The 21,209-nt window shown below is 26.7% G+C and overlaps 1 protein-coding gene and 1 long non-coding RNA gene across 5 annotated transcripts in view; one reads left to right on the top strand and one right to left on the bottom strand.

Moving 5' to 3' along the window:
* The window catches only part of LOC112694059 (probable serine/threonine-protein kinase yakA), a 42,838-nt gene extending 23,476 nt beyond the window's left edge, over nucleotides 1–19,362 (bottom strand). For 2 of the 4 annotated variants that reach the window (XM_025569402.1, XM_025569404.1), the window contains exon 1: nucleotides 19,201–19,362. In XM_025569402.1, coding sequence (XP_025425187.1) covers nucleotides 19,201–19,261 — 61 coding nt within the window. In that variant the 5' untranslated portion in view covers nucleotides 19,262–19,362. Of the gene's footprint in view, nucleotides 1–1,311; nucleotides 1,346–19,200 lie in introns of those variants that run through there. The other 2 variants (XM_025569403.1, XM_025569405.1) reach the window with 2 other exon arrangements.
* Nucleotides 19,363–19,961: 599 nt separating this feature from the next.
* On the top strand, nucleotides 19,962–20,458 carry LOC112694062. Its single transcript, XR_003149533.1, has 2 exons — nucleotides 19,962–20,212; nucleotides 20,287–20,458. It is a non-coding gene; the product is annotated as an uncharacterized LOC112694062 (long non-coding RNA).
* Nucleotides 20,459–21,209: the final 751 nt, after the last annotated feature.

Raw genomic sequence — 21,209 nt, 5'->3', positions numbered from 1 at the left:
CTATTTGTAATTTACTAAACTGTTGTACCAATAGGCTATATAAATATTTCTATATTTTATAATGTACCAGTTAAAATTTAAAAAATTATTAACTTAGTTACGAATTATTATTTTTGTTTATGAGTATAAAATAAGGATAGTTGTAAATAAGTATATATTTAAATATTTCATTGTAAAAATCTCTAATTTCAAGACTTTCAAGAATTTTATTTAAATGATCGCATTCACAATCAAGAATATATAAATAAATACACCATAAAAATACTCGTATAATACTTTGTAAAATGGATACTAAATTACCAAATTTAAAAGGCAAATAATGCAAATTTAAAAAAATATATATAACTATAAATAATAATGCGTTTCAATCATTGAAATGCCCCTTTTATTTATACTCCATATCGGGTAGATTTAATTGATACTATACCAACATAATTTAATTTAATTTTAACTCATTAATTATTAATGAGAAAAAAAATCAGCGCAAATAACATATGTATTATTAATTTACTTTAATTTTATAGAATTTATAGTTCTATTTATATGGAATTACGTAATCAAATAGTAATGAAGATGTTTAATATATCATTACCTCAAGTCATTCGATTAACATAATTGGATTTTAATGAATTACCACAAGTATTATATCTCATTGGGAACAAAAAATTAGATAAGTATCAATGTTTCGTTTATTGTGCTTTTCAGTTTCGATGATATATAAACAATAAATTATATAAAAAAAAGTAAATATAAATTGTATATTGGGATGATTATATTTCCTGGACTTAATAATCTCGGATAAAACTCTACCCTGCACGATAACCTTTTTTTTTCATATTATGGATCTGAACATTTGTAAGGTCAAGTTGTCTATGTTATAGTGGGTCTGGCATACATGTGATAAGGATGTGCATTTCCTAATCATCGAGGGAGGTCTATATCTAGAGTTCAAGAAGGAATAAAGAATTTTTCCCTCGTCAAAACTAGAGTCAAATTACAACACTAACTAAAAATTCGACGTATCAATATTTATAGGCAATAAATAATATTTATTTTGTTTACGAAAAATATTCAAATTATACACAATTGATTTACTTTGGTGACCCCTGAGATATTTGATAACACTCGCGGCTTTCAATACAGTCAGTAAAGTCATAATAGTATATTCATATAGTACAGTAGTGCAGCATGTCCTTCGACATTACCTGAGAGGTGGCGTAAGTCTTTTAGTCACAATAACGTCTCTTCGGGGACAATTTGTTTGCCAGCGTTATAAAAATGAAGAAAAAACTAAGCCAAAATTCAACCTACGCAAACAAAGGGTTCCCATGGTTCTTATTTACTGTACGCCTCGTCGTATAATGGAAACAGGACCTCAGGTGTGAATCAATAGCCCGTTTGTTTAGGCCCATACTCTCTCACGCCGGTATACGCACGGACACACTAAGCCGATTTTTACTCTTCGACAGTGTACAAAAAACAATACGAAAATCACTTAAACCCGCATTACGAAGTTTCTATTTTACCACTTGTCACTAACTTCCATTGCTTGTTGTAATGTACGCTATAGTCGGTAAAGGAATTAAAGAGCAGACACATTTTATCGCGAATTTCTCGCAGGAAGTGTCCGGTACAGTAACCACATAAAGAGATAACAAGTCGACACTTGTTTCCCTTTTAACTGATTATAATATAATAATGCTCAATGGGAACGCGACATTTTGGAATAAACTGTCAGTAAAGAACGTCAAGCTGATTTAAACTAAACAATTATTTTAAAAAATCACATAATATTAAAACGGTGTAGATAGTAGTCGTCTCTTGCTGACTGCGTTTCTGATGCATTTGCCGACAGAACATAATAATAAAAATATAATAACATTATAAATCGGCAATCAATTGACCCGTCGAATTGTCTACAAGATAAAAGGATATAATGTGAACATTATATGAAACTACCAATGTGATAATAGGCTAGTAGTAGGTCTTCTCATGAGTATACACCAAATATATATGTATATACATTGTATTAAAAAGTGGATGAATATAATAATAATATGAAGGAATATATTGATGTGTAGGTCACACACATTTCCTGTCCTACACAAAGGGTAGTCAATCCATTGAGTTCCGTTAAGACCGTGATGCCGATAATGCACCCAATGATCTTAAGAGTGATCATTCACCAACTATTAAGTACATATAATGAAAACCCATTAAATTTATCATTCATTTTCGAGGATGACAAATTATGTGCGGCTTAATAATAACAGCTTATCGACACAGAGCAAAGAAATTGATGCGTTTCATCGTTTTTGCTTAATAATAAAATTATTCAACAAATCATAATATACATAATACATTGATATAATCTATACTACTTTACAATAATACAAGGGTCTGTTGAATATTAATAAAGGTTTGGATTTAGTTGATTAGTTTTATTTCTTTAGAATAATCAACAGTTATTTCGGCAAATGGTCGTGAAGATTATGTGTACACTCAGTGACAAATGCAAGTGTGTTATGTTCGAGGAAGTCTAATTTCGACAGGGTGGTATTCATAATCTTTACTAGAAGTAAAATAATAATAGCACTAGCGTTGAACTCTGATCACGTATACATTTTATTGTCAAATGTACATGTTTCTTAAAAATATTATCAAAATATATAAATAAAAGTGCGGTAGGATATAATTAATCTCAAGAGCAGGTACGTAAAAAACACATTAACAATTAATTTTGAATATAAATTCAATAAGAACAAGTTATATAATAACAATATTTAAACTAAAAAAAATATTAAAAAATTGAACCACCAATAAATTGTAATAAGTAAACACTAAATTAAAAATAAATTAAAATAAAGATAAGAAACTACAATAAAATGTATAATAATATAATAAGTATGTTTTGAAATTAGTGTTAGTTACTTTTTATTATTTAGCAAAACTATGGAAATATGAATACACATTTTAATTTTAAATCAAATTCTAATTAATTTAAACTAAAACAATATTATTTTTACTGGCATTATGTTAATCCAAAATATCAAAATATATAGTAAAATGTCAGTTTAATAAAGTTTTAAATTGAAAAAAGTATATTTTTTATTTAAACTAAAATCAAAATATGTTCATAATTTTTACTCAGAAATAAAAAAAACTGAATTTGTTCTAAATTTTCTTTTTTAAAATTATATTAGGTACATAATATGCTATATAGTTATAATTAGGGCTCGGAAGTTGATGACTTTTAAAACATTAAAAAATTACCTAAAAAAATATGCAAATATGACATAAAAATGACAAAAAATATCCTTAAAATATGAAATAAAAAAATTACAAATATTTGTTTTATAAATTTATCAAAGCTTATAAATTACTCATAACACAAAATCATTGCATTATACCAGGGGTGGCCAACATGAATTGGTTCACGAGCCACACAGATAAATAAAGATACATTTTAAATAATTTGATAATATTTTATAAATTTAAACCTATAAAATTAAAATCCAAAATAATAATAATAATATGATAATTAAATTTAAATTTTATAAGTTAAGCGCGAGCCACATCTAACAATAACAAGAGCCATATGTGCCTCGCGAGCCGCAAATTTGCCACCCCTGCACTATACAATTAGATACGTATTTGATGTTATCAAAAGTAAATAAACGACGATTATCTGCTTATAAATATTTATAATTGGAAATTTTTCCACGTCCAATGAAGTGAAGGAAGACGCAGACCAGCACTTATCGTCGTTTTAATTTTCGCCATTTCGTAAAATATTACGAAAAAATAATAAAATGTAGATATAATAGGTATTATTCACTACAACACAACAATGACGAATGTAATTGGCGAGATAAAATCGAACAAGTCTTAAGTTATCGGCATAATGGTCGACAATTAACGACAAAAAGTAAAATAATGCGAAATCAGTAAAAATGGCTAAAAATGTAAGAAAATGACCTAAAAATGTCAAAAATGACTTAAAAAATAATAAACTCCGAAAAATGCAAAATAAAAATTAGTTACTCAGATTCACATGCTAATGAAACCCGTTATGGCCAGGAGAGCATCGTCTAAAAACTTCCAAAGAAAATTGCAAAATGCATCAACTTCCGAGCCCTAATTATAGTATACTATAAAATAAACAGTATTAAATCAACTGTTTCAGACATCGACCTGAGCATATTTTAGTAATCAATATTAACTATTTGTAAATCAAAATATTTTTTTTTTGAATTTTAAAAACTTTTTCTTTTGATAATGTTATGGTCAATTAGTATAACTGAAAAATAAAAAATAAATATATAATTGAACGTTGAAGAGAAAATAAGAAGAAAAAGACCTATAATGATGGTTGGACACCGATTGAGAATGATATAAGATGTATATAGGATGGAGAAAATTGAGAGAAGTGGACGTTTAGAATAAAGGTAGCCGGCCTTAAATAGGAGAAAGGCAAAGGATAAGAAGAAATATGTAAATACAGTGGAGCGTCGATATCCGTACGTCAATTATCCGCAAATTAAATGAATATACATACATACACACAAATAATGTTACTATTATTATGACTGTAGTACTTATAAAATATATAGTACTTATATTATATATATGTATTTATTTTAAAAATATATCATTTTATCGTGTAATTATTGGATTTTACACAAAATTTACTATATTAGTTATAAAAAAATGTTATATATATATATATATATATATAACTTTGATAAGCAAAAATCATATTTTAATGAATTTTTTGGGTACTTTAAAATGTCATAAAAACTAACAAAAATTAACTTATCCTTAAAATTAACATAAAAAATATTTCATATTACAGAGTGACGTTAACCAGAGTTACGAAGGCGTCATGGAAAACGCAAATTACAACTACATTAAGACGTGTTCGACATCAGTGGGATGGTTTTTTTAAGCTAAACCAGATCCGAAAACATATCTAATAACTAATTGCTATTTTCGTTGACGTCCACCAGGTCTCTCTTTTGAGCATGTGCCAATCCCTGGGGATTGCTCCGAGAACCAGGTTTTGTGGCACACGCTAACGATCCGTTTGTCATCTCGTCTACTAGATTATTAGAAGATGTACTAGAAATAATAGGAGAAAAAAACCCAAAACATGTCAATAGCAAAAAAAAAAGACAGAAAAAAGCAACATGTGTCCGTTTGTATGTTTAGTATAATATTTACGCCCACCATAGTCGTTCCGTAGTTGTGCACATGGACTCCTTGGAGAATACTGCTAAACAATATACACACACTGTTTTTTTTTTAATTTTCTTTTAGACTATAAAATATGTAAACTAATAATAATTTATTTCTTGTAATAATAAAGTAAAACTTCGTCATTATAATCTATATCTGATAGTATTACAATATTACAAATGTGCACTTCTAAATGTTATCAGACTAATTCATTATGGTGCCAAACAAAATGAAAACTATATAAATATGTCAAAGTAAAAATAATTCCAGACCTTTAATAAACAATAATAAACTATAATTAAAGCGGAAAATAATTTTAAATAGAAAATAAATGATTATATTTTATTAGGGTTCATAGTTTATTTGCATAGTAATTATATTACTATTTATAACTTTTAATTACATAAAAATATCAAATAAATAAATTAAGTTACCTATCTATTACATTATTACTATAAAAACAAATTTTGCTAAATTAGTATTTAATATCACAAATCAAGTTGAAGTATTGATTAAACGAAGATTATTAAATTAATATTGAGTAATAAATCAAAACATAACTAACATTTTTAGTTAATTAGAACTAAATAATATAAAAAGGTACTTATAAATTCTTAATATTAATATAAATATATTAATTGTAAAACAAAAAAAAATGAGTTTAAAAAAAACGAATGCGAACTTTCTCACATTCTTTTAGAATATTTTATTTTATAGGATACTCACATTTGTTTTTGTGTAATTTTTAATATTCTTACGTGGACACAATGAGCAAATATTATACTAATATATTTAATAAAATCTATCTAAATAAACCGATATAGAAGCAAAACAAACATGTACGATTAACACAATTTTTTACTTTCAATAAACAGTAAATTGATAAATAAATGTATACATTTTAAATATTTTTTATGAATCCCAATACAAAAAAAAATTAAATTTCATATATTTGCAAAAATATCAATATGCTTAATTACTATTGCATTTACATAGTTACTTATTACGGCAATGTTAATGAATTGTTTGTAGATGATTAACGAACAATATATAGCATAAGATAACCTATTCAATCTTTCAAGTAACTTCCTTGAAGTATAACCTATTCGTTGATAATATTTACAATTATTTAATGTCTAATTACAATGAAAAATAACTTAAATTTTAAATACACTATTCTTATAGATACATATTTTTTTATACCATTTTTATTTTTAAGTATTTATATTATTTCAAAAGACATTATAAGACGTTATTATATCCAAAAGAAATCAATATATGTATTACTTCAACAAAATTATGAAAAACCTTTACCCTTATAATTTATAAATACAAAACAACTCTTAATATTAGTTATATATCAGTATGCACAGAGAAAAATTTCAAATCAAAAATTTCATTTTCTAAAACTATATAAAAAGTATGCGATTATTTATGGCGTTTTATGAAAAAAAAAAATAAGGAAATCTTAATCATCATAATGTATTTTAATTTATTTATAGTAACAATAGATGGAAATTAGAGACTGCACAAAGTTATCAAACGTTTTTTTAATTTACTTTTTTCAATAAATATATACCATATATATAAATTTAATTTTAACCAATATTAGAACCAACAAGAATATTTTTTTTTTATAAAAAATTCCAATAAATTAAGAATGTTAAGTTCTTAGTTATAGTCTATAGTCACAACGAAAATATAATACTACGTCAAGAATAATAATTTAACAACAATTTAGTTTTTTTTTGTAATTTACACGTACGACCTTCACTGGAAACTATTGTTTTAATACAAATCTTATCATTTAGAAAACCGTTGAATTTCCTACCTAAAATTTACCATCTCCCATATACCTAGGTAATATTTTAAACATCACTTAATTTAATAAAGTTAATTTTTGTTATCTAGCAAACATTAAATTAATATTATATTACGTCAATTACGTTCTATACGAAAACACTACACTATAAAAAAATTTTCCCCTACTTCTCCTCATTCACCTTTTAAACACGGACGGTACGAAAAATTGTTGGACTATAGTTTCTAGTTGCACAGCAAGTACACACGTATAGGAATGTGACTAATGACCTTGGTTACTTCGCACACCGTAAAGCCGGGCAGATACATTAGCCACACGTAGGCGAAATCATGAAGACAACACAATATTATTCAACAATATAAAGTTTATAAAAATTAATTATAATATTTGTCCACAAAATCCCAAATATAATAAAATTAAAATAAAACATTATTATTTGATAATACTTAAATATTCAATTTATTGCAATGTGAAAATTAATAAAGCACACAAAAACCAATAATTCATAAGTATTTTTTATTTTAATATTTTTAACTTAAATGACAAAAGATAAAAAGTCAAATTATGGAAAAATAATAAATAAAATACGTGTATAAAATATAAATATAGGTTCATTTAATCTTGCTAAACTATATGATTAACGGCAATAAATGTATATTATAAATTAAAATCCCAAAGAAATTATAATTTTGAACAATTTCTAAAATTACGAATTTATGTTTTCTTAGAATTTGATATGGTACCTATATATTTATGAAATTATAAGTTTACCTAATAAGTTAATAGGTACTCAAATAGTTTGTATGTGATAGTTATTTTTTTTATAACCTGGTCCTTTTTTATAACCATATAAACTATCAAAAATATTTATAAAATGTAATGTTTTAATCACGTATAAATTACTTAAATTATTGCTATATATGAATAATAAAATTATTGCATTAAGTCATGACATCAGAAAAATAAATGTACGTAAATACATTTTAGAAGAAAAATGTCACACTTTTACTATAAATAATATAATAGGTAATTGTATAAATATATAAATATATAAATTAAATGTGCTTCTTAATTTTGATAAAACAAAAATATATATAATTTTGATACGAAGAGGCTAGATGAAATCTAAAACAAATTAGTTACATTGAACATTAAATATAATTGTTGTCATTAAATAATTAAAATATAAAACATATGCTTACAACCATGATCAAAACTAAAACTTATGATTTGTAAAAATGTGTTATTATTGAAGTTTATTATCGTACGGAATATAAAAACAAATCAGTAGAAAATGAAAAGTAAAATATATTAATATAAATATTACTAATAAAATATTTTGAATTATAGACCTTAATATAAAATCGAAAATTATAAAGAATATTTTTAAGATATTATTGTCGATCCACTCCTTGCGTAACCACAGAAACCCGTGTTATGAGCAATAAATCACTATTTCATATTGAATTTGATTAGCTATTAAATACACATGACATCAAACACATTAACACATATGTTAATATTGTGGTGTTATTCTTAATTTCAGGCGTAGCTCTCAATAAAAAAAAAATGAATATTAAGAACTGTTTTCTCTAAGGAGAAAAACATTAAATTAGTCAAATACATGTATTATATATAATGAAATATTTTTGTTACAAAAAATATATCTACATACGTTTAAAGTAATTTAATAAGTTCATACAAAACCACACAACTATTATATTAAAATACTTTTTTTTTAATTCTTTAGAATAATATACTTGTGAATATTCATAATTTCATTGCGATTTAGATTCAAAAATATTTTTCAGAGTTTCATTAATTAAATATGTAAAAGTTTTCATCTTCTACTACAGTGGTGGCCAAACTTTTTTTTCCTCGGGCCATTAAAAACAACTTTTTTTTTTATCGCGGGCCATAAAAAAATGCATTCTAAATTTTTTTTTACGTAAATGCAAAATATTACAGTTATACAAATAAGTGCTGTAATATAGAAGACTTTCGCGGACCAGATATTAAATGATGGCGGGCCGGAGTTGGCCCGAGGGCCATAGTTTGGCCACCATTGATCTACTAAAAACCAATTTCAAGTAAATAATTTAATTATTTTAATTTTAACGTAATTAATGTTAAAAGTGAAAAATAATAGTATATTATATAATATAATATAATACGACAATTGACGATAATTTATAATTAAGTACTCAAATTCGAATAAAATTTATCTTAACACTATGGTAATTCTTCAAAAACATAATATATTCACTTTTTACTGAAAAGTACAGTAAAATTCCATTAAGTACGTCTAATATATTATCTTGTATTAATATGAAAACGTTACAATTCATAATAAATTGGTAAAAACATAGCAATTGTAAGTCCCTTGAACCTTGTACGTGTGGTTGTGCTCTGTGAATGGGATCTGAACAAGTGCATAAAATGTCACGTACCGCCAACGTTCCGTTACTCATAAGTCGGAGATGTATTGCCCATACTGTGCAGGTGCACGTTGAACCAGATCAATAAAAATAAAAAATTATTGTGGGAAAAAACTAAGGAGAAGCAATGTAAAATGAAATACGTATGTAATATTATTACCGAGTTGCAAAATAAACTTGCTCAAAAAGAATTTCTCTTTCCTTTGCATAATTAAAGTGTAGTACTAATAATAAAATAGATGTATGTTACACACAGCATTAGACGTAATAAGTAACAGTTACTGGTTAATATTGTTCCAATACTATATATATATATATATATATATTGCTATAATAGCAATTCTTCAGAATAGTTAATCAGGTAGTCGAAATGGTAGAATAATAATGCTATTGATTTCTCAAAAATATTGTCCCTAACATAATTCTTGTTATAATTTTTCAAAGCAACGAAAGTAAACATTCGTTCCAACATAATACACATATATTTAGCGATATACATATATTAGGAAATTATTATTTATTGTTTAACTCATGGTATTCTTAAAAGAATATCCTTTAGAATAAGTAATTTTTCCAGTTAGTTAATTTGATTTTTATGGGTTAGGTTAAGGAAATTTATCATATCTTAGTATAATTTATTTTCTAACTTTCAACACAATAAATGTTTCAACCAAATATTAATTTATATATTTTGACAACATTCAAAATAACTGAATCGTTTACAATAATTTAAACCAATAAAAAAAAATGGCCAATATACCGAACATCACAATATTTCAATTATTATTTCAGGTAAACCGTAAAATGTATACTTTTATCACGCTATCTAAAATAATATAATATTTTACGACATTATTATAATATGAATACCAAACATATTATGTGCATTTAAAATTATTTGGGATAGTTGACATGATAGAACAAAAAATTACGATGTTTATAAATTCAACTACGATTGTCAAATGATAAACAAATATGGCTTGTTAAAAAGATTTCGTCGTTGTCTTTACCGTCAAGAGCTTATGCATTATATATTATTATATCAGTTGTGAAGGATAATTAAATACACTATTTTCAATAAAAACATGTATAGATAAAAAATAATTGTTTGAGTTGGCCAGAACGAAATCAGCCAATTTTGGTATTACAGCACAGGATTGAGTTTCTTTGAGTGAGTTTGAGTCGACTGCGATTACTTTTTATTTTTATTTTTTCATTATTTTTTAGAAAACAAATAAATTATTTATTTTTTTTTTGTAAATTTTATACTTTTGTTCAATACACAAATTTAAAAATTAGATAAATAATAATTTATAAAGGCAATATATAGTAATAGTATTATATATAGTAAAAAATAACTGAAAAACTCAATTATACACTAAGATCAAGTAGCTATGTAGGTATAGTGTACATAATATACTGAATATTCCGTATTAAATAACAGTCTTTGTCGCGTTTGTATAAATTGATATAATATATATGAAAATACATGTTATGTAAAATTGTAAAATTCAAATTATTATTACTTAATAATATTTTAAATAAAAGAAATAAAAAAGTGTAACGTGCATGTATATAAAATATATTTTTGATCAATGACAATATTTTTATTTTTTTATTGAACGTAATAATCAGTAAAAACTCACAAATTTATAAAAGTTAACCACTCCTGTTATAGTGTATCATCCATGTATACAGATCCAATTGTTAAATTTAGTTCAATATTATTAATAAAAATACTATCTAATTATAAATTAATTTTATTGGAAATATTAATATGTAAAAAACGAATATTGGAGAGAGAACCGATAAAGAAAAATATTAAGTACCAGTATAAAAATTTTAATAATTTATTTATATAACTTTTATAATATATCTTGTTTTATACTTATGAACTATGAATTATGACTAATGAGCCAAGTAGACTAATTTTCAAATCTTATATTATAGTATACAAATAAAAAGTATGAAATTATAATCAAGAAGATAAACAAAAAAGGTTTAAAAAGGTTGAATAGCGAAAAGACAAAAAAAAATATTAATAATGGGCGTCAAGCATAGAAATCAAAAAAAATATTAAATGATTTTAATAATATGTGTATAAAAGATTTTAATTGGATACATGTATTATTTATTATTATTACTTTAGATAAAATTAGTTAATTTATTTGAGCTTATTGTGTAAATATATATTCATAAATTAATACTATTATTCTCATGTTAAAAATAATATAATGTTAAATAGGTACTTCAAATTATGTTCAATATCAACAAATAAGAAAGCCATATAGAGTAAAGAGATGTGCCAGTCTTAAATAATAAGCATTAATGATATAACTTTTAAAAACATATTTTTAATTTTAAATATTGAAAATTAATATAAGATAGTATACAGTATAATATAAAATTATTTTTGTCTTAACCACTTATTTTTTCATTTTCAGTGGACATCGATAATAAAACCTAAACTGAATAAAGGAATCTTATTCAAAAAATTGCAAAATAGTAAATTCAAAATATGGAGAAAAACTTAGATCGCATAAATAAAAATTTAAAATAAAAAATGTAATGATGTTACTACTTTATGTTCAGAAATAACTAATTAACTTGATGCAATTTAAATTCAAAAAATCTAAAACAAAAATCAGTTTTTTAAAACCAAATAAACGCATGTAACATTTATACAATAAATTATGTGTATCCCAAAAGTTATAGCAATTGATCAATTAATAATAATAATTGAATTCTTAAATAGAGAGATCCTTAGCCTTGCATATCAATATATGATATAATAAATATAAACAAAAAAAAGTTAGATTAGATTCTTTTATCAAAACTTTATACCTATATTTTTATCAGGAATTACAATTATGTTTTTATGGAAACAATTCAGATTAGCCTATATCAATTTGTTAATATTAATCAAAAGTGAAAAATTAATGTTTGTATATATTATAATCAAATGTGAAATGAATTATCAATTATTCTGAACCACTGATATACTTACATATAATATGAAAATTATGATTAACTTATACATTATTGTGATATGAACAATATATATATATAAATTAATGTATATTGTTTATACACAATATCAGTACTGATTTATATTAATTTATTTTTGTTTACATAATTTGTAAATACTACATAAAGTAAAAACTGACTAGTGATAATTACAGCTGGAAATCTTACCAAGAATATGCATGATAGAAACTATAACAAAAGATATGTATTTCATAAAATTATGTTATACCTTAGCTTACAAATAAGTAATGGTTAAAGTTAGTGGATTAATTAATAGTAACTAATTATTTAAAATTTAGAAATATAGTTAAATACAAAATATTATTTCATATAAAATAAATGTATCCAACAAATTAAAAAAAATTTAAACCATAGATTAAGAAAAAAAATTTTATTTAAGCTTAGTTGGAATATAACTGTTTACATAAACATTTCCATATGAGAATAAAATGATTCATTAATATCAAACTTACAAAAATGACATTTAGCTTGTATGTTTTTTTTATATTATAGTCTACTGATTTTATTAAATAAATACGATAGAAATTAAAAACTAAACAATATAATTATTAACCATTACTGATTTTTCCTAGTGTAATTAGCAATTATTTTAAGTAGAAGCTACAAAACAAATGCCACGAAAAAATAAATACACGATTGAAACAATGTATTAATTTAATTTTACATAAACATAATTTAACATTTTATTTATTAAAATAATTTTTAGTTTAATATTATTTACTTATCCAACTTATCCAATTTTATGGAGTAAAAACATTTTTTTGAAGATTTTTACTATGCGTCACAAATTTGTATTTTTCAAAATATTGATTATTATGAACTGAAACTACAATTAACGTATCACTAAGTTTATAATTTATTTTTGTGTGTAATAATTATAATTTGTATAACTATAGGAAAATGCTAAGTATGTATATATGAATGTAATATGAATAGTCCAAGAATTAAAATTAAATATATAATTTGTATGCAAATATCCATTATTCTTTATGATTGCTAACAGAAATCCAAAGTTTAACAACGTAGACCTCGGTCCACGTACCGTCATCAGTTCGTGCGTGCATGCATGTGTGTTTAAGATGAAAGATCAAAGATCATCCCTCTCGTTCAACTCGTAACATGAACGATGACGCCTGTACAGATTTTATGTAATTAAATCAACTGTAAATAGTTATGATTTGTACTTATTTTCCTTGTACACAGCACAAAATTATAATTTTTTATCCAATTAAAAAAATACTGATAAGCCGAGATTTTGTACTTAGTAATGACCATCATGGATCTCGGCTACACATCCCAAACCAACCGCATTCATTATATTAAAATACAATATGTATAACATATACATGCAATTTAATAAGTATACTCTAACTTACATATATTATACCTATAATATAAATTGCGTCTTATCAACAGCAAACTAATTTTAATTTAATAATAATAAACTATTCATTTTACTTCTAAAATTATATTAGAAAATTATGCTGAGCTTTAAAAATATAGTACATTATAGTATCGGGAAAATCCGCAAGAATCATGTTTTTTCATAGGTCAATTATTATTGCTTTTACTCCACGAACAAACATTAAATTGAAATAAAATTACGTCATTATATTGAAATCAAACGTTTCTGACTGATATGAACCATAATGTTAGATTACATATTACCTACAGAGTTTATTAACGAATGAATGAAATGAATACGTACAGTTCAATGATATTTTAATCATTAATTAAAAATTCAAAAATCAATGTTTAAGTTTAAAAATATATATTTGAGCGTTTTTAAAATATTAAAACCACAGTCTATATGTTTTTTTAAGACTAAGTTTTTCAACAAGTAAAAATATGATGCAATAAAAATTAAAACATTTCCAAGAAATATTAAATATAATAGATATGTATATATTCAGTATTAGAGACGAGCACATATTTAATAAAATAACATTTTAAAATGATTCGTTTAAACAATAAATTAATTTAAAAATACACTCTTAAGGTTTTCTGTAAAAAACACTAATTCAATATTTGACAGATACGTACTCATTTCAGAATTAAATTAAATATTGGTAATGAATAATTTGAACCTCATATACATATAATGATATACATTTTTTTAAATAAAAATTGTTTCTCAGGATTATTTTTACAGCTATTTAGTTTTTACTTAATTAAATATATAAGTATGAAATTCAATATTTAATTAGTATAATAATAGTTAATGATAAGTATGTAAGTATTAAATCGAATTTATTTTAATAAAAATGAACAAATAACGTTCAATCAATAAAATGATTCTTGTATAAATAAATAAACACTTAAATAATAATTTATATTTTTACATTTATAAAATCTAATATCAGCAATTTCCTAACACTCCCATATTGTCTAGTACTATACACATGAAAACAATACAACTGAAGGCCAAATAAAATTACTAAAAAATTGCATATGATTTTGAATTCCCGTTTTTAGAAATTAGTAAAAAAATAACGATAATCAGTTTTAATTTATTAATGAATTAATGTTTCTATTATATTTAACTAGTATTTATATATATGACATGTATATGCTGTATTACGAGTACATGGTTGATGGTGATGAGTGACGATGGTGAATAGCATATTGGCTGTAGGTAAATCAAGACAGATAACTACATTAATAAAATATAAAAATACCTATGTGGCGAACTATGTACGGACGTATAAGCCTAATGTATTAAACTATATAAACATCGCAATATCAACTCCAATACAAAATTACTGAATATTTTCCATACTTCATTATTTTAGTTTTACAGTAATTGTTAACCGTTTTCTTTATGTAAACATTTATTCTTATAAAAAAAGTTTTTTATAAAAAAATGTATTTCTATTAAAAATATGGTCACCTTAGGTACACTCATATAATAATTGCTATGGGTTGCCAGATTTTGAAATCCCTAAACTGGGACGTCATATTGAATGACTTTTTTTATGTGACATTTATATGGAAATAAAAATAAGAATATAATTTACAAGTATACATTTTTATTGTACATAACCATGCCGATTAGATAACCATAAAATAATGATATAATATTATTCTATGTTTTATTATTAAATGATACAATATTAAATGTTATTTTCTCTCAGCTTCTATTTACCGGGATAAACTGAATGATAGGCCGGGGCATGCCTAGTTATGGGGAAGTACTGAACACACCCGTTTCCCCATTTATGTTGGTTCAAATTTCTCAAGTATAAGAATAGAAAATTTGTATAAAAAAAACAATTACAACCCATTAAAAAATGTACAATTTAATGCTAGAATTTTAATATTATTATATTGCTTAAATGTACGATATTATAATTCAATTCCCAACATGCTTAAGAATTTTATATTAACTATAAAAACTATAGTCTGCCAATAAATCTTTATAAAACGTTTATGGTTTTTAGATGTTATGGTTCATCAGTCACGTATAATATCAATATCCAAGATTCCGATTTTAAACAATTGAAATAATTTCATTTAACGAAAAAATAAAAAAATTAATATATATTGTGCATATAAAATAAATTATTGTAGGAAACAATATTATTGCTAGCAATGTGCTTTTGACCGACAAATAAATTAAATAATAATTCTTTTAAGTACTTAAAAAATTTAAAAATGTTTAATTCCCATAGGATAATGCAAAATAAACTATACCTAAATAATAGTTACAGAATACAATATCCGTGAAGATAATAATTAGCAGTAATAGTAACTTTATAAGCAACACGCTAACGGCATCGTGGTTTTGTAAATGCCCTTTGAAAAACAATTTCATACATTTGATATGCGCAGTTTTTAAACATTATTTTTGTGGTAACATGTACACAATTATTCAAGCAATTAGCTTTAATGATTAAATTTACCATCCTATAGGCAGAGTGTTATTAGTTAAAACTTATTATAAATGCGGCTTTTATTAGTAATCGTGCTCGAACATTTGAACTCTCTTATCAATAATAATGGTCTACGTTCGAAAATTACTGACGTCATCATTTTTTTCTATAATATAATTTAACCAATAGTTGTACAACGAACACAATGAATATGCATAAATTGTAAACTTTCTGAAAAGAAACCACAAGTTATTCTATTATAAATTGATCAAAATTACCGATTATTACACCGCATATTAATAATAATTATATTCCAAGCAATAAGTGGATTCCTGCGATTTACAAATTTATTTTCCACGGACATTCTCGTTGGTTGTTATTAATAATTGTAGCTCATTCAACATTTCATGGAAAATCCACACCAAAATAAACCACAATTTAGCTAGTCGTAATTGTAATGACATCGAATGTTTTCCAATAAATTTTAAGACATTTAAACTGTGTTTTGATCCATGGAACATTGGAAATTAAACTAAATTTTTGATTCCAAAAAATAAATTATTAATATTGTCAAAATTGTAAAATGGTATAACAGTTCAGCAAATCTTGATATTTAAAACAAATAATGAAAGAAAAACATTTATATCACGGCAACACAGACGGACACGTCTACATGTTTAAAATCTGCGGTTATTATACGAATAAATGTTAAAGTTATGGAATTTGCCCTCCAAACATTGTCAATAACGAATATGTTTTTATTAATATAATATAATATTATTTTTCCCCTTCTCACTGGAAACGACGGTCCGTGATCTTTGCACCGAGTCGTTGATAAGATGTGGTGGGCAACTGCACACTACCACCGACTGACAAGCATAGACGAGATCCAAATGAAAATAAATAAAAAAAATTCTCTTATCTCCGAAAGCCTATGTGAACTTTAACCGCATTTATCTCTGAGCTCGTTAAAAATCCATCGAATTGCTTCATCACGCAAGCAAACCAAACGAAAACCCATGAGAGCAGAATATTATTTATTCGACAAGAACATTTTACGATTAAAACGCACACAATTATTACGACCAACAAAATTAAAAAAAAAAAAAAAACTTGCCTTTGTCTTCGTCTCATAGCAGTGGCAGGCGGATAAAGATTCATAATAGAATTGTTGATGGGATAGTATGCGTACGCAAGGACCACAATATCACGCGGCAAAACCGAACGAGCAAAGTATACCTACTAAAACGACTTTTTGTTCAACAAAATACACGAACAAAATAGTACACGTAAATACGTTATTATTTTATCTTATCGGTGTGTGTGCAAGTAAATGTATGTCAGAGGATAAGGCTCTTTTTATTATTATTATTATTATTATTACTACTACAATGGGCGGCCCCAGACTGATACGACGAAACACAATATGGAAACGTCATGATTACGCACTATCAATTTCTCGATGATAATACACCAATGTGCTAGACCAAGATCAGTGGCAAAACGTTTTGTCACCTATCGACCGATCGGTCAGTCACCCAAGTTTCACTTGAACCTGGTCAGTGAACTTGACTCAGTAGAATTTTGAAGAAATTAACGCAGCAGAAGCCATTAAAGCAGGCATTCCCTCTAATGGCCAACCTTGACTTTGAAATCGGCCATATCGACTACTAATTGTTTAAACCTCGGGTATCACAAACATTTCATGTCTACCACCTAGTAAGATACCAACATTTTTTACGTTTTCTTGATGTTATTACAACAGTCCAAACAAATTGTCACTATTTGGCTAGATGAAATGTAATAATTAAACAATGCAAGCACAGTTTAAGGAAAGAAACGACGATTTCTGTTTTAGTTTAACATAGTACTATTTTATAAACTCAAATAATAAATATTATTCATTGGGTAATTGTAATAATATCAAGAGGCCGCTTTAGGGTAGATCATAATTAATTTTATACTATACGAGAAGAACATTTACTAACATACATAATATAGAATCAAGTAGAAAATATAAAATTAATATAATGATAAATATATTCAAGACCACGGGGTGTATATCAACTTTGAGCAACAATTCCCAAACAACACATAATCGTGTAGGTAAACTAACTTTAATATTAATTAAGTAAATTCCATTTACGTAGAAAATTTAAAATTCTAATGATTTTAAATCAGTAATTATTATACATCGATAATTTATATTAAACGGATATCCATTTCATCATAAAACTATAATTTTTCTGTAAATAACTAACTGCATTGAACCTAAATTAAGAGTTATTAATTTATTATTTATTCAAAGCTAATACATATTGAAACAATACATTTGATAATTGTTCTTTATTCCTAGATAAAATCAATAGTCCGTCAACTACCGACACGATTTTGAAAGTCCACATACTACACATAATTTCATAACGTCAAACGTCGAGCTATTAAACCCGTTCCATGGCACAATAATAAACGCAAATATTTCATGTATTAAATCATAATAATTATGATAGCTGGTAAGAATGGTAATTGAACTTATGTAACCGAAATAATTCAGACGTTAGCCATCACATGCCATTTAATACGCGCAATATCTTACGATACGAGTAACTTCATTAAGACCTTTATAAAAAATTCTACTACGGAGGAACTAAAATAGTATCGTTTACCACGAATAAAATTTGAAAATTAAAATAATCAAGGAGCCAACACGATGAACGTTGAACAAATTATTAGTCGAAAAATTGAAATACTAATCGTTGATGGAGTGATGATAATATCATACCGTTTGTGCACTTACCAAAAGCTCTCAAGTAAGTGGCGTTGTTATTATTGTTGGTCGGCATGTCGTTGTGGTCGCCGTCGTCGTCGTCGTCGTCGTCGTCGTCGTATCGTCCGTGCTCAGATAACGCCGGTCGAACACGGGAAGAGATAAGGCAGAAAAGCGCGTATTAAAAAAATAATAGTAATAATGATAATAATACTAATAATAGTAATAGTAATAATAATACTCTATAATTTAGTTATCGTTTTTACTATTATCGTACTTATTATCAAACGCGAGGAGTCTAATGGGTAAAAACTTTCGATAAAAACACGTCACAAGGTACCAGCGAAACGATCAGTGGCGTATGTGAATGCTCGTCGAGTTGTCGGCGGTCCTAGGAGCGCGGCGCGCGTTAACAAGCTGTGTCAGTCCGTCGACAGGAGTGAGAGAAGAGCGAGCAAAATCGCCGACGGGGGGTAAAATAAACAAAACGAAAAAAAAATATGTATCATTAAATTATTAATATTGCAGTTATTTTTGGAGAGAAGCGACCGGTTGACATTGTTCATACGATATTATGATAAATAACGATGTCTATGTTGCGTGTGTACAATACGGTATTCTGTGTTATTATTATTAATATACGAATGTTATACACGGAATACGATAAACCGCTGCGCGCGCTTACCACTACTGTCCGACGCGGAACCGTGACCTCCTCCGCCGCGACGCGACAACACTGATGGTGGGGATATAGCGAGAATGAGAGACCAGTCTCGGGTGGAGGACAGGGAGTGAAAGAGAGAGAGAGCGTGAGAGATTGATTGAGCGGGAGCGAGAGAAACTAGTACACGAGAGGGACTACTGGATGTGTCGTAGCGAGTGTGTGTGCGACTGTGTTGCGTCTAATTTTTTCGACTTTCCGAGGCGAAACCATGCGATCTAAGGTTGTCTTCCGTGCGTCGTGTTCGTGATTTTAATATCAACAACAGATTACGCGGTGTTTTCCACATGGTGCCGACCAACCCGAGTAAGCAATCGAACTCAACAACCGCCGTATTACGAACACTAATGCAATAGTTCTTAAAGCCTTTTTATACTCAGGGCCGTGGAGAGAAATCAAGGGCCCCAGAGACAAATTAATCCAGGCGCTTCTCACACGACGTATTAAACTTACCATTGCATCCAGCGTCTTCTTTTAAAATGTGTATATCAAAGAGATAATGTAATCGCAGTTATGATTATTCCACAGATTAAATGAAAATAATTATTTATAGCCCATGGGTCTTTCTTGAAAATGTTATTTGTCAACGTTTTAAATCAATATTGTAATATTCACTTTAATGTCGACTCGTTATACAGTGAATACGCTATAATTATTTGGGTAGGTTATTAGCACAATTCATCCATAATTAGCTCGACACCATGACCGAGACGTAGTGAACTTGGTCAGGCCCCGGGCCTTTTTTGAAGCCTGGTCCCCTTGGCTACAGCCCCATCTGCCCCTCTCGTCGGGCCTACTAATACTGCGTGCGTAGCACATACCGAAAAAATTACAAAAAAAACTCTCTCCCTCACTACTCATCAGTCATAACAAAGGTTTTTGGCATACCCACAAAGTATTTTTCGACCACTTTTCATTAGCAAACGCCGGGTGGGTAAATGGTGCGTGTGCGTACACAGAGCGAGGAAAATCGCGTGGAAAAAAGAACCGGTTTTTGGATCGCGACCGTGCGCTGTTCCGTGTGCAGCCACCACTCGGTCACCGTCAATCGACCGTGCCGCCGCCTCAATTATGTACTGCCCACTTTTACGTCGCCGGTCCATTCGCGTGCGCCGCCAGATCTACGACGCAGCCTCATCCTTCCGATATGTACCCACGACTGTGAGTTACGATAAATATTACCTAAGTTGCAATCGACTGTCTACAAGTAAATACGTGGCGTAAAATCTATAAAAAATGTTAGAATCTCTTTTTGTGTCTGATTACCAAAGTACAAGACACGCCAATTAATTGTACGAGATTA

Source organism: Sipha flava, unplaced genomic scaffold (assembly GCF_003268045.1).
Source record: "Sipha flava isolate LNK unplaced genomic scaffold, YSA_version1 122_pilon_pilon, whole genome shotgun sequence".
Taxonomy (NCBI): Eukaryota; Metazoa; Arthropoda; class Insecta; order Hemiptera; family Aphididae; genus Sipha; species Sipha flava.
Note: the sequence above shows the minus strand (reverse complement) of the source record. Positions and strands in the feature narration are given on the sequence as shown.